This window comes from Zootoca vivipara, chromosome 12 (assembly GCF_963506605.1).
Source record: "Zootoca vivipara chromosome 12, rZooViv1.1, whole genome shotgun sequence".
NCBI classification, from domain to species: Eukaryota; Metazoa; Chordata; class Lepidosauria; order Squamata; family Lacertidae; genus Zootoca; species Zootoca vivipara.
Window position 1 is genome coordinate 10,335,925 of NC_083287.1, and position 27,334 is coordinate 10,363,258.

A 27,334-nucleotide genomic window follows, 5' to 3' on the forward strand; every position below is an offset into this window, starting at 1 on the left:
CCCTGTAATTAAGACCTTTTAACAGTTAGGTAAGCACTAATACAAACTTTGAAAGCGAGTATGACTCACCTAATCTTAACCAGAATAATTGAACGTTCAGTAGCTAATGTATCTATTTTGATTTTTCAGCTTGAATTCTTGAAGCCCTTGCATGAAATACATAGCAATGTTTAAGTTAGAGGTATTTGTAATCTGATTATGACCTTTCAGAAGTAACACTTTCTTCTAATGCCTTTCTCCCCACTTTCTTCTTCAAGTACGTTGGGTATGTATTATACAGAACTAAGCTACCAAAAAACTGTACTGAAGAACCGCTGTATTCACTACTTAATGGAGTTCATGATCGTGCTTATGTCATTGTGGACGGGGTAAGCGAAGTACTTTCAGCTTTCTTGTTTACCTCAGCGGCCCTAGATACTGTGGTTCAGGGTTTCCCAAACTTGGGTCACCATCTGTTTTTGGACTATGATTCCGATCATCCTTGATCACTGGTCCTGCTAGCTACCGGTACGAGTTGTAGTCCAAAAAGAGCTGGAGACCCAAGTTTGGGAAACTGCTGCAGCTGTTTCTTTGGCTTGAGTTTTGTTTTGTTTTGCTTTGTTTTGCTTTGCTTTGCTTTGCTTTGCTTTGCTTTGCTTTGCTTTGCTTTGCTTTGCTTTGCTTTGCTTTGCTTTGCTTTGCTTTGCTTTGCTTTGCTTTGCTTTGCTTTGCTTGTATGATCAGGAGTGTGTTTCCCACACCAACCCATCTTGATGAGCAGGATATGCCAAAAGAACAAGCCCATGTGGGTTGAAGCTGCCGAGGTGGCAGAATGTTGCCACCACAGCTGTGCTGTGCTTCTGAGGGGCTGTGAGCACCTTGAGAAGCACAGCATGAGAAATACACACCCCAGCTCTCCTCTCAAGCTTGGAGCTAGAGAGGCAGTGTGGGTGGGAGTGAGTTCCCCCCCGCAGTAGAGATTGTGCTTTGGAAGTGGTTAGTGTGCCTTGAAAGTGCCATGCCACTTCAGAGGTACTTTAGAAATGCTGTATTGCAGCATGAACAATCCCCCTGCCCTTCTCTCTAGGTCCAGTCTTGGAGTTGGGCAGGGGAAGAAGGGAACTGTCCCTAACCTTCTGCTTGAAGGTGCATCACAAGGTCAGGACCAAAACACCATCCCTTGGGAAAGAGTTTGGTTCTTTTGAGCATCTCTGAGCTGTTCACTTCTGCTTTGCTTCTCTTCCTGAAATATGGGTGGTTGGGGGGCACAAAATCACTGGCTTATAATTACGTCTAAACCAAGACCCATGTTTTGGTTGACTCCAGAAAAACCACAATGGTTAGCCAAGGTTTGTTCTTTGCTTACCAGTTGTGATTTGTTTGAGTGAAACGAAGCACAATTCCTGCATTTGACGTAGCAGAAGGACAGGAATCGTGCTTTGCTTCCTTTGGGGAAGAACAGAACAGCATGAATCCGTACATTCGGGACAAACCATGGTTTATTGTGACCTGCGAATTGAGCTGATGACAAAGTTTTAGCCTTGCACATCAAAGGCACACAAAGCAGATAATCTGCGGTTTGCCGTCATGGCTAGAAGTGAGTTTTCAAGCTAGTTGAGCCTAGCCTTCGTTAACGTTTGCGTCAGGGCCAATTTAGTGTGGCACCATGCCTGGCTCTGAACATAGAAATGAAGTTCAGATGGAGGGGAAAGGAAGGCAGGTGTAAGCCTGGGAAGTGCACCTTCTCCACATATTCTAAGAATGGTAGAAAAAGTTATGTCTGCACTGGGCCTTGGAGACCATGTAGTGGAGTGGGAGAAGATATTGGGGGAAATTAAGGAACATGCACGTAATTGCATGATATACACTAGGGATAGTATCTAAAAGGGCTGGGTGAAGCAACTCTCTAGCTTGTGATTCATTTTGACGTGATTCTATCTAAGGTGTTCACTCTCATGCTACATTTCACCTGCGTGTTTAACTTTTTTTGCAGACAAGGGGAAAAAAACACCATCAAGAAAATAATGAATTGTTTAAACACCAACTTGACTACATTACAAATCTTACAAGCTTTAAATCAGCCATTTAGACTTCCTGACCACAGAGGGTGGGGAAATTTTAAACTTCACGGGAACTGATTGTTCTGTCATCAGGGAGGAAAAAACCCTGAAATGTCTTGAATCACTTTGAATGAGAATTACAAATTTCTGTTGATTCAAATTATGAGTTAGCACAGTTGGGGGAAATTGAATTCTTACTAAGTCCGCCTGCAAAAATACAGAAAAATCTAAAAATAGGGACTTTGTAAAATGCATTAAAGTTGTTTGTGTTCCGTACCCTGTTTCAGGTGTTGATTTTAAGTATTGATATTATTCATACAGATTCCTCAGGGAGTCCTTGAAAGAAGCAGTCTCTTAGAGCTAAATATAACCGGGAATGCTGGAGCGCATTTGGATTTGCTGGTAGAAAACATGGGGCGAGTAAATTTTGGAAGATACAACAATGACTTCAAGGTACATCTCCGTCTTCCATAATTATACAGCAAAATGTAACATAGCCCATTCATTGCTTTTTGAGGGCAAAATAGATGACTTTGTGCTAATGCAAGCAAAACCTTTACATGCAATGTATTATTCTTATTCTTCTTATTAAATTAAATTTATATACCATCCTATATCCACAGGTCTCAGGGGTATTGAAAGGAAAGATCCTCTTGAAAGGAGCCTCCCTTTAGAAAGTGGGAGTGCTACTTGGGTAGTTTGGGCTTCTCTGTGGACTTGCTGGTGTGGTGCAAAAGGCTTCCTGTAGAAATATACATTTATCTATCTGTTGAGATCAGCCACAAGGCAGAGTATGGACCTTTGCCCTTCCTCTCCACTCTAATGATTGTAAAATGGGAGGTTGTATTCTTCCCATTCTCACTGTTGTTACTGACTTGCTGCAGAATAATTTTCTACCTCTGGGCTCCTTAATGCCAATCTTTAGGGAACGTTATGAACCCATGTTGATTTGAAGACCGCCTAAGAGCGAAATGCCTCAAGGATTCCTCTTAGCGTCAGTTCACACGTGCTTATTTTCCGCATGTGATCTCTCGCGTATGTGACATTGTCTGCTTTACCACGAGCAAGTAGCGTGCTGGTACATACAGCTGAAAAGGGGACCCAGGTGGCGCTGTGGGTTAAACCACAGAGTATAGGGCTTGCTGATCAGAAGGTCGGCAGTTCAAATCCCTGCAATGGGGTGAGCTCCTGTTGCTCGGTCCCAGCTCCTGCCCGCCTAGCAGTTCGAAAGCACATCAAAGTGCAAGTACAGTGGTACCTCGGTTTATGAACACAATTGGTTCCGGAAGTCTGTTCATAAACTGAAGCGTTCATAAACTGAAGCGAACTTTCCCATTGAAAGTAATGGAAAGTGGATTAATCTGTTCCAGACGGTCCGTAGAGTACTTAAACTGAAGTGTTCATAAACTGAAGCGAACTTTCCCATTGAAAGTAATGGAAAGTGAATTAATCCGTTCCAGATGGGTCCGCGGCATTTGTAAACCGAAAATTCATAAACCGAGGTGTTCATAAACCGAGGTTCCAATGTAGATAAATAGGGACCGCTCCGGCGGGAAGGTAAATGGTGTTTCCGTGCTCTGCTTCGCCAGAAGCAGCTTTGTCATGTTGGCCACATGACCCGGAAGCTGTCTGCTGACAAACGCCGGCTCCCTCGGCCTATAGAGTGAGATGAGCGCCGCAACCCCAGAGTCGGACACGACTGGACCTGATGGTCAGAGGCCCCTTTACCTTTACCTTTACCTACTGCTGAATGGTCCTCATTTTGTTCATCCCTGCTTTGAGCCAAGGTCTGATTCGTAAATCATGGGATATTTGAAAGGAAGAACCCACAAATGCTGGTTGGCTTGCCCCATTAAGCCCAGGGTTCATAGTGTGTTGCTCCCAGCTCAACAATGGGAGCACAGCAGAAGTGCAGCTCACTCAAATTGAGGAATAGTTTATGGTTTATTGAGACATGTGAGAGCTGCAAATGTGTGTGAATGCTGCCTTTGTTTGTTTTGTTGTTTATTACTTACACCTATAGTCCACCCTTCATCCAATGGTTCTAGGGCAGGTTAGAAAAAAATATCACAATAAAAAACCCAGGTTACATTATAATCAAAACATGAAACCACAAAACCTCTGTGTGGATTGACTGTACATGTACGTAGCCTGCAATGGCCATTAGCCACATCTGTAATTGTGGCAGCATTCCTCTCCCCCCCCCCCAGCCACTGCAGTAGCAGAAATAACTACTAGCTATCACCAGTTTGCCTGTTGTCTTTGTCCATGGAGTTTTCTTGGCATAATTTGAATTATGGTGCTGGAGGAGACTCTTGAGAGTCCCATGGACTGCTAGAAGATCAAACCTATCCATTCTTAAGGAAATCAGCCCTGAGTGCTCCCTGGAAGGACAGATCGTGAAGCTGAGGCTCCAATACTTTGGCCACCTCATGAGAAGAGAAGAATCCTTGGAAAAGACCCTGATGTTGGGAAAGATTGAGGGCACTAGGAGAAGGGGACGACAGAGGACAAGATGGTTGGACAGTGTTCTCGAAGCTACGAACATGAGTTTGACCAAACTGCGGGAGGCAGTGCAAGACAGGAGTGCCTGGCGTGCTATGGTCCATGGGGTCACGAAGAGTCGGACACGACTAAACGACTAAACAACAACAACAACATCACCAGTTTAATTCTATAGAGCAGGGTTTCCCAAACTCGGGTCTCCAGCTGCTTTTGGACCGCAGTTCCCATCCTCCCTGACCACTGGTGCTGCTAGCTAGGAATGGTGGGAGTTGCAGTACAAAAACAGCTGGAGACCCAAGTTTGGGAAACCCTGGTGTAAAGCAGGGATGGGAACCTGTGGCCCTCCAGATGATGTTGCAGTCCAACATCCCCAGCCAGCATGACCAATGGTCATTTGAAGCCACTACAGATTCCACTTCCCTTGTGGAAGGTAAAAAGGTAAAGGACCCCTGGACGGTTAAGTCCAGTCAAAGGTGACTATGGGATTGCGGCGCTCATCTCGCTTTCAGGCCAAGGGAGCTGGCGTTTGTCCACTGACAGCTTTCCGGGTTATGTGGCCAAGCATGACTAAACCGCTTCTGGCGCAATGGAACACCGTGACGGAAACCAGAGCGCACGGAAACACCGTTTACCTTCCCGCCACAGCGGTCCCTATTTATTTACTTGCATTGGTGTGCTTTCGAACTGCTAGGTTGGCAGGAGCTGGGACAGAGCAATGGGAGCTCACCCCGCCGTGGGGATTCGAACCGCCAACCTTCCAATCAGCAAGCCCAAGAGGCTCAGTGATTTAGACCACAGTGTCACCCTTGTGTAACATCTGTCTCGCACTGTGGTTTCTCTTTAAGAACCCATATGCCAGAGGGGTCTGATGCAGAAAATCAAAGTATCTGAACTGGTCTTTAGTTCAACGAAGGGGAGTGGGTCAGTCAAATGCAAAAGAAGGACAGGTCTCCTTCTTTGCCCGATAAATTCCCTCTTCTACACCCCATCAAAGCTGAATTCTTTTGCATCTGGAAGTTTCTTTGGTGCTTCATTTGAGTAAGCCCCCTATGATGTTACAATGTGTGTTGCAGTGGAAAAACCTTTTCAATCTATTATAGTTTTCTTAAGAGGTTTAAATAGAAGTTCTTTACTGTCTAAAACTTGCACACAGGATGTGGAAACTTGTGCATGTGAAGAATTATGTATCATCATGTTTAAAGGTGAGATCAAATCCTAGATAAATTTATCTTGCAAAACATCTCTAAAAATGGAGCTTCAGAAAGGAAGTTCTCAGGTACAGAGCTGAGAGCTTTAGAACTTGGTTCTTCTCTTTTTAGATCTTTGAGCAGGTCACTTTCGAATGTTCATCTTGACACCTGTATTTGCTATTCAAATAAAGCAGCTTCCGAGTTTATGATACTGACTTCTGGTTTAATTTGCTCTTAAAAGTGAAATGAAGTTGCCACAAATATAGCCCTGGAGTTTTGTTGAATGGCAAGAAGAGGTGTTTTGTTGTAATTCTTGTTGAATGGCAAAAAAGAGGAAGATCTGCTTTTGTGACAAACCTGTATTAGCGTGTCATTTGGGTCCAGCAAGAGAGTGTTCAGATCATTGGTCTGACACAGCTTTGGATAGACAGTGTTGCTTCTTAGATTCTACATCTATTTCCTGGAGCAAACCAAGGAATTCATTGCTGAGACTTGCTTTTCAGTAAACATGTATAGAACTTCCCTGGTTGTGTTGTGCTTTTAGCTGGTGACAGCATTCAGACCTGTAAAGTTCTGAAGAATAGCAATAATTAGCTGGAAAATAACTTTGGAAGTACACTGCAAAATTGAAGTACGGTAACTTGTAGTTTGTTCTAAAGGTTCCCTAGGATGGCTATTTCTGCTTTTTAGTGTATAATTTGAGTTCCCAGTTTAGAAATCCCTCATGAAGTACAATGAAATAAAACAAAACAGTAACAGCTGTAAGGCTGATTAAAACAAGACAACCTTTTACTGAATGAAGTGATTTCTCCTTTTTAAAATGTTATTTTATAGCCAACACTAAAAACAGCAAGAATCTTTTTAAAGGCTTGTTTCTGCTTTCCTCTCTCTGATTGTATTTATGATCAATCTGTTTGCAGGGCTTGGTTTCAAATTTAACTCTGCGCAATGAGACACTCACTGACTGGGAGATATACCCCCTGGACATAGACACAGCCGTGAGCCAGGGCCTTAAGAACGAGACGCCTGGTGGAAACGGATCAAGCAATGAAGAACCTTCTTTTTATACTGGCAGTTTTTCTATTCCTAGTGGAATCCCTGACTTACCTCAGGATACGTATATAGCATTTCCTGGGTGGACAAAGGTACTTTCCCCTCCCTTTCTTTCACGGAAAGTTCGGTAAATATGGTTGCTAACTTCAAGGCCCTGTTACTTAACAAAAAGTTCTTAAAAGATATAGTGAGAAGCTGTGAGTCAGAGTTTGATGACAGAGCTGATCAGGGCCAGACCTTCCATTGGGCAAACTGGAATGACTGCTTCAGGTGTGGCAAAGGGGCATCCCTCTCGGCTCGCCAATTGCCATGTCTGGCTTTCTCTGGCCCTTCTGCCTATCTGCCTTGAAGTGAGGCTCCCCACCTCCTTCCCCCTCGCCAAGGGGGTCTGCAAAGCCAGACTTTCAGGGTGGGATAGCTGCGGAAGTGCCACGGTTGCAGTTGCCCGCAGCAGCTAACGATGCCTAAAATTGGGCAAAGGGGAGAATTTAACGTTACAATCATACCGTACCTTGGTTTGAGAATGGCTTAGTTGACGGACCTTATCAGCTCCTGAATGCTGAAAACCTGGAAGCAAGTGTTCTGGTTTTCAAATGCTTTTCAGAACCTGAACGTCCGACATGGCATCCGCTTGAGTGCAGGAAGCTCCTGCAGCCAATTGGAAGCTGCGCCTTGTTTTTTGAACATCTCAGGAGTCGAACTGATTCCCAGAATGAATTGCGTTTGAGAACCAAGGTACTACTGTATTGTAATTCCACACTCCGTGCCCCCTAATTTTAGGCATGGTCATTATTAAAAGCAGTACCAACCTTCACCTCCCACTCCCTGCAGCTAGATATAAAAGCAACACAAAATGGACATCTAAGGCAAGAGGCCTTTTCCTCCAGTTGGGAAAGCTTGTTTTTTTAACAACAACAACAACAACTTTATTCATATGCTGGACTTCTGGCTGGGTTGCCCCAGCCACTCTGGGCAGCTTCCAACAAATTAAAGCACAATAAGACATCAAACATTAAAAACTCCCCTATACATGGCTGCTTTCAGATGTCTTCTAAAACTCAGATAGTTGTTTATTTCCTTGACATCTGATGGGAGGAAGTTTCTACTGAGAGGACCCTTTGCTTGGTTCCCTGTAATCTCATTCCCACACTTGATCCCTGTCAGTGTAATTATTTGAAACCAAACAATTTACAAAAGGTTCACAGGGCTTAGCTTATTAATTCCTATAAACAAGAACAATTTTTTATTAGAAATGTCCTCCTCCTAAATGTACCTCCCAGGGCCCCTTAGATTTGGGGGAATGGTCCTGGGCTCCCACTTTTCCTTACACAGGTGAGGGCTGCGAAATTTTGGGTCCGCTGTGGAAAACACTATAAAGTGCAGTCCTGACAAGGAATGGCAGCTTCTGTTACTGCCGATCTGGTAAAAAACTTTAGCTTTAAACTTTTGAACTTTATTTGAACTTTATTGTTATTTCGGCCAAAGGCCCACAATATAATCTTATGCAACACAATGCTTTAAAATAAAGCAAGAGTAAATAAAGTTTTAAAAAATCAATACATATAGGCAGATATAATTTGCAAGAATTCCTTGGCTAAAATAGATGGAACAGTACATTTGTTTCAACAATTTCCACTATAAATCGGGTAATAAAACAGATTTTCAATAATCATGAAGTAAACCATTTTTCCTTTTGTATGAGAGAACTGTAACCAAATATCTTGCTACTAGCAGTGTTCTGCTAGAGTCGCTGTCTTGTAGCAGATATGTTAACTGAGACTCCAACTGAGACTCTTTAGCTTTAAAGAATTTTTCTCCTGTAGGTAGATTGGCTTTTAAATGGCTGTGTTGTTTTTTCTTTTACACACCAGCTATTCTTATGACTTGTGTAGCTGTGGTTTTTATTTTTGCTTTTTTTGGTAGCATTGTGTGCCAAATGCATAGCACAGAATGCAACATACTTTAGCCTTGAATACAGAAATAAAAGCTGGCGCTGTTAAATATTTCCCTCAGAAAACCTCTTCCTGCAGAAGAGAGAGTTGTTCATTTTAAGCCTTGGCAAAGCAAACCACAGCCAGAGATGCTTTAGATAAGGGTGTTTCTGAGGCTGAAACCCATTAGCACCTTGTGGGACGTAACTGATAACTATCTCAGCCCAGAGCTACACACCTAACAACTTGGCTCTTAAAATGTACAAATTAAATGTTTGGGCAGAGTGGTTTTGGAAACAAAAATGTGCGTGCATTTTGCAGAGGTACATGTGTAGCATAAGTTCACCAGTGGGATAAATTTTTAGACCATGCCAAGCATGACTCCATATTTCCTCCCCACTTCACATTTTACCTAAACATTATTGGGGTATTTTGCGGGGCAGATGGGGCTCGCCAACCAGGGAAGGTAGCCCATCTAGGAGAAGGAAAACTCAAGAGCCAGAAGCTCTGTTGCCTCGCGGGATATCTTTGGTAGCAGAAAAGACTAAGGAGGACAGTGGAACCTTGGTTTTCAAATGCCTTGGTTCCCAAACGCCGAAAGCCCAGAAAGTAAGTGTTCTGGTTTTCGAACGCTTTTCGGAAGTCTGATGCAGCTGTCGGCTATTGTTTCCAGGGCACCTGCAGCACCGATCAGAAACCGTGACTTGGTTTTAGAACATTTCGGAAGTCAAATAGACTTCAGGAACAGGTTAATTTTGAGAACCAAGGTACCACTGTGAATCTACACAAATCTGGAGTGGAGTCCCTAACACCCTTGGATGGTGCCTTGTTCGCCTCCTTCTGGCAATTCCTGCAGCCAAGTTGGTGCCAAACCTATTCCTCTGCTTTCCCTTGGACGCCATCAGCGAAGCCAAGAGGGGGATATTTTCATCTGGGCAGCCCAAGACCTCCAGATGCTCTGGAAGCTTGCACCCCGGGAAGGTCACTTCAGTGCTGCTAGCACAGCAATTTGACTTCAGCCCCCGGAGGTGCACTCCATTGTCTCTCGAGACAGATGGATGCCAACAATTGGGGTATTTATTATTTTAAGCCGGTACCTGTCAAATATCTGGCTGCTGCATTGTGAACCAGCTGCAGTTTCTGAAGACTCTTCCAAGGCATCTCCCATGTCGAGTGCATTACAGTAATCCAATCTGAGTCACATTTATATGCTCATGTCTACTAATTTAATGTAACGAGCATCATGCTTTCTCTCACGTGCCAGTTATTCGAAGAGTTTTGGATCTTGTTCGGATTTGGTTCAGAGAATCCATGATTTGAAAGAGAGTTGGGGGAGAGCTGTATTATGTAGTTTATCCACATGCTCAACTTGGAAGTGAGGGTGTCTGTGAGTGAGACAGCGGTACATATCTGGTGCTGCAGTATTTGTGCAGCAAAGTCCACCTTTCAAAACAAAATGAAATTGAAGGAGGTGACATAGACCGTGTCTGATCTTGATCCTGTGCGGACAAGGCTGGAGTAAGCTCAGGCAGATTCTGAGGGCCTTTGAGGTAAAGGTAAGTCCGCAGACAGCAACAGGAGGTACCTCTGTTGCTTAGAGCTTGTCCCAAAATGCTGTTTACAAGGCTTATGAAATATCCACAACCTGCTATTGGTCAAGGAGGGGGGCTTCCTTGTCTGAGGAAGCTTGGATGCCATTCTTTTCTTTTTGGCCTGAGGGGTTTATTCTGCAGGCTTGAATACTGATGTCTAAAGATGGAATGGACAAAGCTATTCTGCTAACATTCATTATAGCAGAGCCCTTTTAATGCCACACTTGTGTCAGTGCAGTGCAAAATGAATTTTTAAAGAAGGCACTGAATTCTCAGTTAAGGCTGTCAGGTTTGTCAGATTTCTGGAGTCTGTTTCTTCTAATGGTTTGTTTCTTTGCAGGGACAAATCTGGATCAATGGCTTTAACTTAGGACGGTATTGGCCAACCCGTGGACCTCAACTAACACTATTTGTTCCAAGCAACATCCTTGTTTCATCCTTTCTAAACAACGTTACAGTTCTGGAGCTGGAGAAGTCTCCATGTGGCGCTCAGAAATGTTTTGTAGAGTTTGTAGACAAACACATTCTCAATGCAACACTTCACTATGAAAGCAGTACCGAGAAACTGTTCACTAAAGATTTATGGCCGAACCATATATGATTGTATTAGAATGCCTCTTAACTTAGTTTATTCTGCAGATCCTTCATTTCCAATGCTATTGGTTGTTGAGTGTGGAAATCAGTGTTTTTAAAATCAGTGGATAGTGTCAAATTTAATTCATTATTTTTAAAGTGAAAATAATGCCTTCTTTATCTGCAACAATAACAAAAAAATATTCCTATGCATGCCAAAGGGTTTCGACAAACAAACAGGCAATCAGTTTGTTTAATAAATTGTTGAACACGTATCAGAATCAGATCTTTTTTCCTTATGAATTTTGGGGTGCTGCAATTTTGCCTATTGCCTTTGCAGTCAGACCAGTAATGCTTAGATTTATAACTTGATGGAAGTTGTGAAAGGCGTGAACGACTTTTACTACATGAAAGTGAACAAAACTTTTTAAGGGCTCATTTGACCACCATTTTGTGTTACAATTAATATATTTTACCAATTTTTCCCACATTTAAAATAATATGCATAAGAAACACTTGGCATTTCATAGGAGTCGGGCTGTGGGTGGTGAGCCTTCAACATTTGGGCAGCAGCTGGTTTTAATCACTCAAATTAAATTCTGCCACAAAATTTGGGCCCCACTTCCAAAATTGAAAATATTATAAAGTTATAAAATGAGGGTTGCCAATATGGTACCCATAGAAACTATTGCACTTGGAATAGCTTTTATTGGCACCCCAGACCCCAAGCTTTTGTTTTTTTTAAAAAAAATTAAGTCTGTAGCCCTCCTAGAACAAAACTCATGAAGCAATATGTGAATATCCCCCTTCTGTGAAATGAGCCTGCCTCGCTGCCACTGAGTGAAGTCAGAGCTGTGATAATGAGTTGTTTGGATATCAGGTTATAGGAACCCCCGGAGTCCTAAAGAGCTGCTGTTTCCTCCTCTGCTTTGATGTACTTTTCCTGCTTATGTCTTTATTTTCTCGTGCTTAGTATCTCTGCCATTTCCCCTTCTGTTTTCCTGAGCAAACTAGGATGCATCATTCCTGTGGTGGATTTGTCTGAGACCAGTCCCTAGAAGTTATTTTCTGCAAATATCACCACCGAATAAATGTGGGTGGATGTTAAAGGATCCCCCCTCGCCCCAAAATGTGAATGTGAAAACTTTTCGTGTCACTTGCTGTGCAGGAGCTAAAGAGCAGGCATTCCTTAGGGATTCACTGTATAGTTAACTTATACCACAGTGGTATCCATGTCTACGCAAAAGTAGCTCAGTATTTAATGGGACAGCCTAGGCTTTGGTTTAGGGTTTAACAATAAAGCAATGAACAGGGTGGTGATACAGTGACTACTGCAATTGACGCAAGATAATATCACCAAGGCAACTATCTGTAAACAAACAATAAGAGGCCCATAAAAATGGCGAGAGTAGTTTCTTTCCCAAATCAGTTTTATCTTAAACAATAGCAGTCGCCGTAAATAAAGAGTTCACTTGTAATATATGTCAGTGGTTCAGTGCTCACTTCTTCTCTTTCCAAAATTGATTCTTTCTTGAACAATTGCAAACACAGTAATAAAGAGTCCATCTACTGTGTTTGCTATTGTTTAAGAGAAAACTGATTTGGGAAAGAAACTACTTTTGCCATTTTTGTGGACGTTTATTGTTTGTTTACGGATAGTTGCCTTGGTGATATTATCTCGTGTCGATTTGGTTTAGGGTTGGCATTGGGTGAAAACAGCGCCTTTAACAGCTGCATGGCAGGCAGAAATTCATCATATGAGCCAACCCACCATTTGCGATCATCATCTGAGGTCCTTCTTTGTGTTTCTCATCTTCCAAGACGTCTGGAGGGCAGCAAGACGAGCACGGACCTTTTATGTGGTGGCTCTCTGCTTGTGGAATGCCCTCCCCAGGGAGGCTCGCCGGGCACCTTCGTTTAGGTGCTGGCGAAAGCATTCTCTTCTCCCAGGCCTTTGGCTAATTAAATCTACAGCCTTTTAAACTGTGAGGGGGTTGTTGTTTTTGTTTGTTACAATGGTATGCATCTTTGTGTTTTTACATTGTAAACCGCCCTGCGATCCTCAGGTGTATAAATTTAATAAATAAATAAAGCCAGGCTACAGGTTTTCCAATACTGTATGGAAGTAGAATTATGGGGGGAACTGCCACGACTGCACTGCCTCATGTATTATTACGTCATGCCTCCCACAGTGGCCATGTTGAGTGGGATGCATTTTCTGACTGGCGCTCACAGCGCACTGATCCCAAAAGACTGATGGCCCCTCATCTAGTTTCAAAGTACAATGCTGTGCCAATCTGAAGAGTGTGTGTGTGTGTGTGTGTTGGGGGAAAGTTAGTGGCATGGGATGGAATTTTAGTATTCCCTTAGTGTTTAAGTGGGTAGTATATGTGGCTGCGCATCCAGTAAGCATATTGAATACAGTCGTGTGTAAACTGGGGTTTATTTTAGGTGGTTCCAGACTGCCTTATTGCCTGACTGACTGTGAAACAATACCCTTGTCTAGACACAGAATGCCCTGTTTCCGGAATAAGTCTCTCTCAGATATATCTATCTGTCATGTGCTGCAGCTGAGGTATTTGTTACTGTTCCACACAGTAGTGCTCCTCTGTGGCCTTTCAAGTGCAAATTTCAAAAACAAACAAACAAACAAACAAACAAACAAACAAACAAACAAGGACACATGAAACCAACTCCAGTATAGGGTCCAGTTCTTGGATCTTGTTCTGAAGCTGATTGTCTGCCTCTTTTACCATTTTGACAACACCTTTGCTCAATTTTTCTTTTCTTTTTACATGTTAGAGGACTTGGCATAGCATAATCTGCTCAAGTCATAATGTGAACCATGGCCCTTAGGAGACAAGCATTGCATGGCCAACATATCATTGTCTGTGTAACTACCCAGGTGGATTCATAGGGAAACTTGAGTGCCTGTTATGATAACTGCAAATTCTGGGAAATCCTTTTTCCAGTTCATACCAGGATTTCCGAGAGAGGGACATTCCCTTTCTTGCTAGCCTGTACATTTGATCGGCTTGTTGCTGGACAGTAAAGATGACTCCATTTTTGCAGTGCCTTAGCAGTGCTAAAGGGCTCTGGTGTGGAAACGACCTCTGTTTCTGTCCAGATAATATCAAAGTGCGTAATCATCATTGCTGCAGGAATTTGTATTGTTCATAATTCTGGAAACTGCCTGTATTTTGCACTTCTTTTTTTTAAATTACCGTAACAGCTGCTGGCTTTTCTGGCTTTTATAAGGCGAGTCTTTGCATAATAATAGATCAACACTGCAACAATAAAATATTTTCATAAGAGTTTCTAGTCTTCTGGTTTGAATTTATCCAAAATGGCAACATAAAATGTGGTGGTTTTTGACAGAATGATTTCCAACCACCCCATAGTAGTAATGTGGGGTTATATAGATATATATATCTTAGAACCAGGCTGCGTAAAGTGAGGACACTGGGAATGACCCACTGCACTTTTAAGAAGCCTAAAGCTATTTCTGTTATTCCCTGCTATGCAGAGTTTATTTTCCAGTAACAGAGATGGAAATACCAAGTCCCAGAAAAGCAGTCGCTTAAATCAGTTAAGATTCCACATACACCTTCCACACCAGCTAGGGTAATGTTATCAACCCCAGACAATTGCTATAATTGACAAAGGAAGCAACTACAGAATTCCTTTTTCCTCCCTCTTCCCTGGATATAGAATGGAAGGAAAACCGAGTATCTTTGCTGACTTTGATTCTCACTGTGTGTCCAGAATCCTGATGGGCAGAATCACTTTTGTGAGTCGAGGACCCGCCACCCGCGTATGGTTAAATAAGACACAAAGACACATTATTTTAGGTTAATGGGCAAAATAAGGCCACAACTTTATTGGTTACATTATGTGAGTGGTATTGGCTTAGGCATTGGATAAAACAATCAATTTGTGACTCCACCCTGCTCAGCGGGGAGTCACTTGAGGGTTAACAACCAGTGGGAGGAGCTGTTGATGAAAATACAACCGGAAGCTTCCCCTGGTGTCATTGGGGGTCGTGCCATGGCCCTAGCCACCAGCAGGGCATCAGACAGGATCCACGACCGCTGGATCCCTTTAACGGAATTCCCAAAAGAGGAGGGATAGGTGATGGCCACAGCCTATCCTCCCACACAGTACACACATTCCAATGCCTAACTGCCAATACCAGAAAGTTGTGACAAATTGCTACGAGGTAGGCGAAAAACCAAGAGGCTGGTGCCAATTTGCCAAATGGATAAAAATTCCTACCAGGCCCCTGGTCCATAGCAAGGTCAAAAACATATCAAAGATGACCTAAAGGGGAGGGTGGGCGCGAGATCCGAACTGAGCAACTGGCTAGAATATTGCTTGCATGAACCTAACCCTTTCTACTCAGAAGTAAATCCTATTTAATTCAGTGTGGTTTACTCCTAGATAGGTGGGGAGTAGGATTGCAAGTCCTAATCAGGTTCCTCAGTTATTGTAGCAGCTGTAGACAAACTTGTGAGGCTGGCAACTCATGCGTACATCCCCACCCCCGTATTTGAATACTGCACAGAGAAAAGTTCCATTTTCAGTGAAGCAGGGTGGGTTCACTATAACCCTAGAATAACCTTATTTGTCTGATGGCACATTTGCTACACAGAGCTGGAAATCCATTATCTTGGTCAGCATTAGAGTAGTCCTCAGCACTGGAGCAGTACATTCCATAAATACTACCATGTGGTACTTTTTTTAAAATAATAATCTCGCCACAAAGAGTTTCATGTACAACCATTCTGTGTTGCACCGTTAGCTTCTTTGTGGAACTGCAGAAAAGAAAAGAAATCAGTGGGATAGAGGGACATTAGTAACACTACCAGTGCTGTTTTTCTAGAAAAAGAGGTGCCAGAACTCACAGTGAACGCCTCCCTTGTTCTCTTACTTATAATGCCAGTGGCACCCATCTGAGAGGTGCCAGAACCGAGTTCCAGTGAGTTCCAACTGGGGAAAAAAAGCCCAGGTAGATTTCATTTTACGCCAGTTTTACACACGTGATCACAGCTTTATGTGGATTGCAGGAAAAAATTAAAAGGGGGCAGGAAAGCAGGGGAAACCCATAAGAAGGACTGTCTGAGATCTTGTGAGGAACCCTTGTGCCATGTTCCCAGAGCCTGGCAAGCAAAGCAAGGGCCTTTGGAGTGAATTTAGAGGGGAAATTTATCAAACCTCTGGCACTTTTCTCAAAAAAAGAATGGAAGAAGCGTAAATGGTAGGGATCATTTTTTTCAAAATCAAGATGGAAAGCCATGGCAAATACAAATGGGATCAGAAGATACGGAACTAGTGCAAATTAATGAATGCATAACAAGAAAAGAACTATGGAATAGTGAGTCGGTGCATGATCATGACAGGGAGACTGTTCTATGGACAAAGATGGAAAGATTTATTACTGTTCATTATGGAGGAATGGTTGTCGAAGTTATTGGAGGCAAAGTTGATATGTACAACAACAACAACAACAACAACCACTCATAGTTGTCATGTACTGTCAATGTTAAACAGCATGGAAGATAAAACACTGGGGCACCCCATACTGAAGGCTCTTGAGGGCCGGATAACACCCCTCAGGCACAGTCCCTCTGAAGACGATCATCCAAGTTGGACTGGAACTATGGCTAAGCTGTACTGTCAGCACCCAACTTGTACAGATACTCCAGAAGAATACAATGGTCAATGGTACTGGAAGCCATTGGGAGAACAAGGAAAATTAATAGGGACACACATCTCCTGTCTCTCTCAAGAAGGCCACCATATAGGCAGTTTCCATGTCAAAGCCAAGCCTAAAGCGTGAAATGGATCTAGAAAATCAGTTTCATCCAAGGAAGACTGGAGCTGACCTATGACCACACACTCAAGAACTTTGCCCAAGTACTAGTCATTAAAAACCTTGCTTCTACTAGGTTCATGAGACATGTACAAGGAATCCTACTCCTGACACCACCGTGGAAATGATTTATTGGTAGGGTACAAAATGTTGCTTCCTCCCAAACCAGCTATATGTTAATTCAATAACAGGAAGGTTTCTCTGAAAGCTGCTTGTAATGGTTGAGTGTTGCCAATATCTGTTTATCGTTGTTAATGATATGAGCATACAACAAATCCTACAGCAAAACTGGCCCTATGTGTTATTTTAAATAAACAAGCTCTGAGTAGTGTTCATTGACTTTCCCCAGTACACAGACATTACAATGAAGTTTTACTGAACACGAGTACACATTGATTCATGGCAACTGAAAGTACATGATTTTAATTTAGCTTCCTAGCCCATCTGTATCAAATTTCAAATAATGAAAATCAGGCATAGGCAAACCAGTGGTCAGGGATGATGGGAATTGTAGTCCCAAACATCTGGAGGGCCAGAGTTTGCCTATGCCTGATGAAAATAAACTCCAGGTTGTATAACATACAAAATGCTTAGATTATAAACCCAACATTTCAGCAAGATTGAAACGCTATCCCAAAAGGGGATGCCCCCCCCAGAAGTCATTCCTTCTTCCTTCCACTAGTCTAGACAAACCAGACAACCTCCCCTACTTCCTAAACTGTAACCTGAATTACTCAGACAGCCCGCTTTTACAGTAAATGTTTGATGGCTGTTTCTTCTCTGACTCAAAACACGTCTTTGACTAGCAAGGTGTTGCCTGCTCTCGAAGAAACCAAATAAATGCTACTGGTTGTTAGTATAATTGGGCTGATGTATTTCTCGAATAATGTTAGTGTGTCTAGCTCTGTCTATCTTACATTGGTAAGACCACAAGTGATGTCGGTTGAGATAATGTCAGGATGCTGTCGACGGTTCCCGACAGGTTGCCCAGGAAAGTATAAAGACAAGGGAATGTTCCTTACTGTTTTTTCTTATTTCAAACTCACAGAGAGAGACTATAGAACCCAGTCTCTTGGATAATAGTGTTGTCCCGAGGGAATTTCCACCCCGTCTCTCCCACTTCCTCATTCATCATTCTCATCACCTTCTCCTCGGGTGCCACTAAGTGCCCTCGCCTTCAAGCTCTTTGCTCTCCGACTTTTAAGGCTCGCCAGGTTCTGGGAGATGGAGGGTCTGGGATGCTTTTTAATGGCAACGTGTCAGCCAGGTATTGTTCTGGCTCTCCCATGATTTCCCAACTTTCCCCCTCATCTGTCTCTGAGCTGTGACTTCCCGCAAACCCCTGTTGCAAATCTACACTGTCTTCCTCTTCCTCTTCCCTGGAAGGGTCAGGATGGGGAGGTGGTCTCTACCATTCCTCCTTCTCTATGCAGTCCCTGACATCATCTCCCTCTCCAGCATCCTCCTCCTCTGCCCAGATACTCTTGTTAAAAAGATTTAATACATGGGATAGCACAACTATTATAGCCCTTCATATTTACTTCCTTAACTGATTTTCCTTTGCATTGCATGGTACTAACTAGTATGCGGGTGGTGCTGTGGTCTAAACCAGTGGTCCTCAACCTTGGGCCTCCAGATGTTTTGAGACTACAATTCCCATCATCCCTGACCACTGGTCCTGTTAGCTAGGGATCATGGGAGTTGTAGGCCAAAACATCTGGAGGCCCAAGGTTGAGGACCACTGGTCTAAACCACTGAGCCTCATGGGCTTGCCAATTAGAAGATTTGAATCTCCACAATGGCGTGAGCTCCCGTTGCTCTGTCCCAGCTCCTGCCAACCTAGCAGTTCAAAAGCATGCCAGTGCAAGTAGATAAATAGGTACAGCTGCCACAGGAAGGTAAAAGGTGTTTCCATGCGCTCTGGTTTCCATCATGGCCCTCCATTGTTCAAGAAGCGGTTTGGTCATGCTGGCCACATGACCCAGAAAGCTGTCTATGGAGAAACACTGGCTCCCTTGGCCTGAAAAGCGAGATGAGCACTGCAATCCCATAGTCGCCTTTGACTGGATTTGAACCACCGACCTTCTGATTGGCAAGCCCAAGAGGCTCAGTGGTTTAGACCACAGCACCACCCACGTCCAAGGTATTGAATGTTATACCCATCAAGAAGCTAAAAACATTAGGGTTTGGAGAAAAAAGAAGAAGGTAAATATAGGATGCCTATGTATGAGGAGTTGCAGTCAGTATTCTTTATTTTTTGTACAAAAGTTTTAGTACAAGTCAGTTATTTATAATTTTGTTTAAAAAATTCTTAAACTTGTAGCTTATTTTTACATCAGATGTTAGGAACTGTTGGCCTTCCAGATATTGCTAAACTACAGTTCCCATCTGCCCCAGAAAGCATGACCAAGGGCATGAGTTGGTGGGAGTCCAACAACATCTGGAGGACCAAAGGTTCCTCACACATTCTACATGGGGTTATCAGTGGTTTTATTATACAAGAGTAGTGGTAGGCCCGAGTAACGCGGGTGGCGCTGTTGGTTAAACCACAGAGCCTAAGGCTTGCCGATCAGAAGGTTGGCAGTTTGATTCCCCGCGACGGGGTGAGCTCCTGTTGCTCGGTCCCTGCTCCTGCCCACCTAGCAGTTTGAAAGCATGTCAAAGTGCAAGTTGATAAATAGGTACCGCTCCGGCAGGAAGGTAAACGGCTTTTCCGTGTGCTGCTCTGGTTTGCCATAAGCAGCTTAGTCATGCTGGCCACATGACCTGGAAGCTGTACGCCAGCTCCCTTGGCCAATAGAGCGAGATGAGCGCCGCAACCCCAGAGTCGGTCACAACTGGACCTAATGGTCAGGGGTCCCTTTACCTTTACTGCTAGGCTCATACCTCCTTAGCTTCAGCATTTCATCAACATCAGTTGCTCTCAGCCCACTCACCCAATCCCTTTCCTTCTCAAGAAACAAAATACAATGCCAGTCATTTAGTTCAAGGTGTTTGTAATTCATTTCCCATTATTCTTGCGCAAAGTCTGGACAAATTCATCCATAAATCTAACTTTTCCAAGGCGTTTACTTAAGAATGATGGCAGTTATAAGTAGACAGAAACACAAATGTTTGTTCATTCAACTTATACTTTTCTTATGTTATCAGTTCATAGGTTAAAATAAACATTTCTGTTGAAGGACAGGAGTGCTGGCTATGAGGAAATCACTAAATATGTTTAGCTGTTTATTTTTATTTTTTTAACTGAACACAAAACAATCAACATTTCTTATTTCGGTTTCTGAAGAGGCAATCTGGGTGGTGATGGAGGAAGAGAAAGATCAACTATGCCTTCAAGAAAGTCTTCGTGCGCAGAGACAAACTGTGTCCATAGAGAGAGGATCTTGTACCAATTTTTAAGGTTATTTCTATGGACTTGTCCACACCGAAGCAAAATGTGGATTTCCAGTGGCCTATCTCCTCACTAATATAGGGGTGTCCTCATGACATATCCCCATTCCAGTGTTATCCCAGACCTTGTCCCCTTTAAATGGAGGGTTTCCTAATCCATGGCAAGGACAATGCCTCTTTGAAACATATGTTCGTACAGTGTTCTATGCTTAAGTTTTGGAAGAAAGTGCTGAACTGTGTAACTATGACTATGCAGAAAAAGTTAAATCTTTCAGCGGAGAATATCTTATTGAACTACTGTACTTTTCCGTGTATAAGATGAGGGGTTTTTATTCAAAAATAATGTTTAAAAACGGGGGTCGTCTTATACATGGATAGTGCATAGGGGGACTGCTGATTGGTTGAAGCCGTGAGCAGGAGCTTGTCAGTGGTGATTTGGTGGGTGATTGGTTGCTGCGGCAAGGGCTGCTGTGGATTGGCTGTTGCTGTGGTAATTGGGTGCGTGATTGGTTGCTGTGGCAAGGGCTGCTGTGGATTGGCTGCCGCTGTGTCAGTTGGGCAATGTAATTTCCAGCTGCTGTTGGCTTTGGCAACACGAGCGATTGTCAGCGTTTGTCAGTCGGGTTAGTGATTTTCGGCATTCCCCCATGTTCTGAAATTTGAGTCCCTCAAAATCTTATACATGGGGACATCATACACAGAAAAATACGGTATAAACCTGCAGTGCGAAAATTATCAACGGGACAACGGAAATGGATTTTCCATGCCCTAATGGTGGCCAAGAGATTGATATTGAGGATTTGGAAAAAATAAAGGTATGATACCCTTCAGTCAATGAACTGACGATATGACATCACTCGCAATTCATGAATGGATATTTGGAATGAGCTTATACAAAATGTAGTAGGCTCTTAACATTTACATAAGCACTAGGACAATAACACTATACCAATTTACACAAGAATGTATGGGAATGTCTCTCATATATATAGAGAGAGACTGAGAGCACATATTTTCACTTTTATATCTGTTGTTGTTGTTCCTTGCACTTTTCCTTCTTTTTTCTCTGTATCACTTTATTTCTTTTAATTGAAATAACTTCAATAAAATATAAGGGTTTTTTTTTAAAAATCCTTTGAAAGTCCAAAATGGCCAACACACCCACCCACACCGAGGGGGACGGGTCAGGGACAACAGGGGAGGACATCATGTAGATGGCCATATATTAATAGGGAGACAGTCTAACCTGGAAACAGCGGCAATACCTAGTGAGTCCTATGTTCCTACGGACTTGCATTTAATCACATACCTATGCAAAATAATGCAGTTCATATTTTAGGCAGTTGAGAGGTATGAATAAGTGGACAAATAACATGGGCAAATAAAATAACTTTAGATTCTACAGCCAGACCTGAGATACAGAGCAGATCACATTTAAAAGTATTATAGCTAATAACATAATAATAATAAAAACACACCACCTGTTACAATGTACAATCTCAGAATTGCCTTACAGCTTAACATGACTCTAACAGGTGGCGTGTTGTGGGTTTTTTTAAAAAAAGAATAAACTGTGAGTTGGTTTAAAGCGATCTTCTCACTGAAGGAGGTGGGTGGAAGCCTAAAAAGGACTCGGGAAGTAGATCTCATGTGATGACTTCAAAAGAAACTCATAAGATGATGAAAAGGGATGCCAGAGAAATGTGATTCAGTTTGCATTCAAAGGCGAGCTTGAAGAATTTACACTTTCCGAAACGATATGTCAACTGAAACACCACCATCTCTTGAAATTTGCCCTTTTCTGAATTTTGCAACACGGTTCCCCAGCTAAGTAGGTGCATAAAAATGCATATACTAGGGTGGAGTCTTCATATAAGTCCATATCATAGTGAAAATAACATCCAAAAGCACTTTATCTTAGCAGGAAATGCTTTGCAAAATGTGTATATTAGGGGAAATTGAATTCAACAATTGGGTGTTGGGGAAAATCCACGCCAAAATCCTGATGAATTTTAATGAGTACTTTCTTCCAAAGCGTTTCTCATACTATTGTGGAAACCTGGAGAAACAGACTTGAGATAGGAAAAACAATAAACTGATATTGAGAAATTTGCCTATCCCTAATGATCAGGTGCTTAAGTTGACTGCAGAGCTCAAATGGAGTAAACTGAGAATTCTTGTTCCCAAGATGTCTTCCTCCTTTTTTCTTTTTCATGTCCAAAGCTTTACAATTAGGCTGTGCTTATCTGTCATCACACAGCCTCTGGGTTCTGGCAAAGCAAACTCACAATTGTTCTGATACCTGAGATAGCATCACATTTTGGCCTGATCTCACACGAGACAACCTCAGGCTTTTCAGAGGGCCTCTTCATCACTTGTGGACTGAGTGTAGATTGAGCCTGATGACTCGGAGATGAATGTATCGGGGCGCCCACAAGATTTGCAAAATATTTTCGAAAAGACACACTTCTTAAAGAACAATCTGATGTACCTCTTGAACTTCTGTCCCATGAAGAAGTAGATGACAGGATTGAGACAGCAATGGAAAAATGCTAGAGTTTGAGTCACCTGAGCTGCGTAGTCCAAGTTTTTGCTGGTCAGGCATTCTTCCAAAACGCCCACTTCAGCCAAACATTGTAGGAATTGTACAATGCTATAAGGGGTCCAAAACACAAAAAACACAATCATAACAGCAAAGATCATCTTTACAGCCTTCTTCTTCTTTTCATTTCTGCAGTGGAGCAAGGTCATGACTATCCTTGTGTAGCAAAATAACATGACGATGAATGGCACCAGAAGGCCTAAAATGTTGATCTCCAAGGAGGTGAAAAGGTTCCAAGTATTGTCGTTCCTAGGGTATTCTGCTCTGCACATGGTGTAGTTATAGTAGCTAACGGACTTGCTAAATATCAGCTCTGGAACAGATGCCGTTATGGCCACTACCCACACAACAACACTGGCAAGGCTGCCATAGCTGACGGTTCTTGCTTTCAAGGCAAACACGACATGAACAACGGCGAGATACCGGTCGATGCTCATGAGCATGATGAAGAAGATCCCACTGAAAAATCCAATCTTGTACACCCAAGAGACAAATTTACACAAGCCGTCTCCAAACACCCAATTGTCGGCCACATAGTACGACCAGAAGGGAAGAGCAAAGACGAAAAGAAGGTCGGAGATGGCAAGGTTGAGCAGGTAGATATCCGTCATGCTTCTGAGCCTCTTGTATTTGAACAGGACCAAGACAACGAGGGCGTTCCCTGCCAAGCCAAGCAGGAACACCAGGGAGAAAAACGTGGGAAGGAACCAGGACTCAAAATGCCTCACTTCATTTTTGCTGCATGGTTCAGGATCATACTCGTAGCTATCAAAGGTGGAAAATGATGCGTCCCACCCTGTAGCAGCCAGTGCTTCGTCAGTAGAGGTCATTTTCTTTTTGGAACCTAAACAGAAGGATGAAGTGAGTCAAAATGCAAGGTTTCCCCCCCTACCCAGGGTAACGTACAGCACAACCCTTGTCTATTCAGAAATATAACCTTATTGACTACAATGGGGTTTACTGCTAGATAAATGGGATTATGGCCACAGTCATAAATTGCAATCATGTGCACACCTATCTGAGAGGTAGTCCCATGGAAAATGGAATTTACTTCTGAATAAACTTCCTAAAGATTGCACTAGTAATGATTGTTTTGAGCAAAGATTTAAAAAATAGAATGAGAATTCAGGAGTGAGAAACCTACAGCTCCACAGAGAGCTGATTGCTGGGGATTGCTAAGGATTCCTAAAAAAGAATTTATATTTTTTTAATATGTCTTTAAATAAAACAATAGCAACTTGGCAATAGATAAATGTCTTTTTGTGCAATGGCCAGTTTTTGACCAAAGAAGGACTAAGAATCTTGGCTTATCTTTCTTAAGATTATGCTTCTCATTGCTTTATAGGTTTGGCAATTGTTTTCAGCAACTTTTAACCTCTTTCACAAATATCTAGAGCATAACTCTTTCTAGTGCTGAATCTTACTATCAATGGCTAACCCACACAAGACTGCTTCCAACTGCTCCTACTTGGAGCTTGTTTCAAGGCTTGCAATTTTGTTTTGAAGGGTTCTGCTGGACAGAGAAACAGTCTGATGTCTGTCATTAATTCACCTTGCTGTACTCATAGTTTTTTTTTACCACCAAGCACTATATACATTCTATGAAATAAAGAAATAAAGCTAAGAACAGGTGGAAATACCCAACGAAACCAGTAAGGGCATGGTCCCAGCATTGACCTCTTCATATTACCATATGGTAAGGATGTCAACGGGTCAGATAAAGGATTTCTCCAGAGCCTTTAGCAGAAGGTTGACATGTAGAAATCTACAGATCAAAACTTTTAATGGCACGGAGATCGACATTATCGCATACTAATATTCTAAGCATGTCAACTTGCTACCACAGGTGCAGTTCAGAAACCAGAAGCAAAAGCCTGATAATCTGTGCCTGATAATCCCCTCCTTGTGAAAAGGATGCCATGTGCACCCACTGCCAAATCCAGGGTTTGTGGGTGTTTGGAAAACGCTGTTTTTCCCCCAGAAGCTAAAACTGCTATGCATGACAATAATGCACATGACCAGGTGAGTACAAATGGTTCATCAGAGGTTACAGCTACCATGTGCAGATTTTTTCCAAATGCTTTTTGTGTGTGGATACTCACTTATCGCCCACTTATCAAGTGAGTAGACAACTTCTTTTTCCTTGCATGCACACTTTTATTTTATGAACTAAGAGGACTAATGCACATAGAAATAAAGTAGATGTTAACCTTGAGGAAGTGAGTCTGTAAAGGAGCTTTGCTATGCTGAACTGTGTATCTGAAATGGATGTAATTCTCAGATTTGTCCATTTACCCTGTGCACACTTACATATGAATCAGGCTGCAATTAGGGATAGAAAAATCCGCCACTTTTAGTATTCTCAGTTTCTCATTTCTCTACATTTTTAAGCAATTAGCTTTAAAAAATGGCCATGAAAGTTCACCCACCTATGGGTTTGAATTTCTCCTACTTTAATAAACCTTTGTATATGCAATTTTGACTAATGTGCACATTTGTACAAGCAGTTTTTGCTAATCTAACACATTTTTATACACACCTGCCCCACATATAGGCATGTAAACCTTGCATTGCGAAATTCAGATAAGTGTGGCGTTTGAGGGATAGCCCTTCTTTCAGTTCGCATATTGTTTTGGAAAGCGCAGATTTGGCAGATTTGACTTTAAAGGCATCCCGAATCAAATTCATATGCTCTCCCTAGCTGCATTCCTTGACATGCCTACCTGGAGAAATAAGTCTGACTGATCTCCGTAGGACTTACTTCTCAGTCGACATGCATTGGATGGCACTGAAAACCCCCATATTTCCAAAGGAACATGAATAGGATCAGGCCGCAAACAAAAAAATTAAGATCCATTTACACACATTTCAGTTAATACAATTACAGCATAAATATCCCTTAAGTATTTTTACATTTGCAAGCTTCCCTTGCTCCATCACACATTATTATATACAATTATGTGTGTGTCATTCTTTTAAGTAATTAAATAATACAGCAGCATAAAAATCTGCAGTCATCTTATTACAGCAATGGTCAAAGTACATATAAGGCATATTTTACACATACCTTTTTTGCCTTTCTTAGATGCTAAGAAGTGTCTTGCCTGAGGGTGACGTACCTTCTGTTCTCTAAGGAAGTGGTGTACTTAGTGAGATAAACAGAAGTCAGCGAATGAGGAAGTATAGTGGCATGGAATGATCCACGTAATTGCTTCTGGTTCTTATGAAGATAAAATTATAATCTGACCTTTTAAAATTAGTCGTCATAGGAAGCATCGTCACCCACCTCTCAGCTTGCTTCCTCAAGCCCTTTAGCACTGCGGAGGCGCTGCTTTTCTGAAATTGGCAGGAGGTGGAATGAAAACAGTGGGTCAATAGGCTGCACCTGTCCTGTGCCATGAGTCTTGTTGCCTAACGTTTTCTTCTAGCATATATTCAGAAATAGTTGAATTGAGCAAATGAAAATAGTTCACAGCCTTCACCGTACTCCTTTGGGTGCCTACTGAAAACATTTTTGTTTAGACAACCCTATCCAGACATGTAGCATGTTTCAATCCATTTTTAGTTTATGGATGATTTTATCATGGGTTGTTTTTTAAAATGATTTTTACAGATGATTTCATTCTTTAGTTCTCTCTGAGGGTTTGTTAGTTGGTTTGTTTTACAAATGAATTACTAGTTAGAGCCGTTAATTTCCATCGGTTGCCTTTATGTGCTGTGATCATCAAAATAATAACGATGAAGAGCATGACAAAACACTTATTCAACAACACGGTGTTTTATTGTCTAATGACGATAATGATGGAACAACAAAAGCATTCAGCAAAGCACACAGACCGCTGTCCTAACCGCAGTACTACAATGATTATTGATTATGATATTGGTGGAAACATCTCCAGAGGAAATGGGGAATTGAGAAAGAGGCTGCAATTCTAACCCTGCCACTTCAATGATGATGATATTGTTAAAAAATATCTTTCAAAGGAAACAGGGAATATCGCAACTAAAATTATCTCTCCTCCCACCCCAAGTATTCTGACATAAGGGGTGGTATTCAATGCTACTTCCACTCAGAGTAGATCCTTTATGTCAACAGTGGCATACTGGCATAGTGTGGGGGAGCCCACAGGTAAGGTTGCCCTGGGCGTGAAATTGTTAGGGGCACAAAACTTCAACACCCCTTAATAAGCTGTGTGATTCAGTTGCTGGGCTCCATTCAAAACAACTTCAACATACGAATCAGGCAACAGAGCGACTCTTCTTTTCTTATCTCTGCAGCTGCGATCTCCTGGGCGACATGGACATTGTTAAGCATGCGTTCTCGGTCCGATAACCTCACTCACAGCCCTCCATGCGGCCCCAGGAGCTGGCAACACATGCTACGTCACTGGACATAAATAGCCATGAAGTATGGCATCCCAATCAAGGGAAAATATAGTTCCTCTCTATTCTGCTTTGGTCAGACCACACCTGGAATACTGTGTCCAATTCTGGGCACCACAATTTAAGAAGGATGTTGACAAGCTGGAATGTGTGCAGAGGAGGGAAACCAAGACAATTTAGAGTTTGGAAAACAAGCCTTAT

At 42.4% G+C, this 27,334-nt stretch overlaps 2 protein-coding genes across 2 annotated transcripts in view; one reads left to right on the forward strand and one right to left on the reverse strand.

The window, feature by feature from the left end:
• The window catches only part of GLB1 (galactosidase beta 1), a 38,994-nt gene extending 24,797 nt beyond the window's left edge, over positions 1 to 14,197 (forward strand). Inside the window, exons 13-16 of the mRNA XM_035128920.2 lie at positions 258 to 368; positions 2,361 to 2,492; positions 6,655 to 6,879; positions 10,651 to 14,197. Of these exons, the coding sequence (XP_034984811.1) occupies positions 258 to 368; positions 2,361 to 2,492; positions 6,655 to 6,879; positions 10,651 to 10,911 (729 nt within the window). The 3' untranslated portion in view covers positions 10,912 to 14,197. The remainder of the gene's footprint in view (positions 1 to 257; positions 369 to 2,360; positions 2,493 to 6,654; positions 6,880 to 10,650) is intronic.
• A 5,535-nt stretch (positions 14,198 to 19,732) lies between these two features.
• LOC118091869 (C-C chemokine receptor type 4) lies at positions 19,733 to 25,935 on the reverse strand. Its single transcript, XM_035129396.1, has 2 exons — positions 25,818 to 25,935; positions 19,733 to 23,594 (listed from the first exon to the last, which is right to left on the reverse strand). Exon 2 carries the CDS (start codon positions 23,578 to 23,580, stop codon positions 22,504 to 22,506), a length of 1,077 nt encoding a protein of 358 aa, XP_034985287.1. The 5' UTR covers positions 23,581 to 23,594; positions 25,818 to 25,935; the 3' UTR covers positions 19,733 to 22,503.
• Between the last annotated feature and the right edge of the window lie 1,399 nt (positions 25,936 to 27,334).

What these genes read in the sequence shown, in the direction of transcription:
- LOC118091869 (XM_035129396.1), bottom strand. Translation starts at nt 23,580, where the DNA reads ATGACCTCTACTGACGAAGCACTGGCTGCTACAGGGTGGGACGCATCA.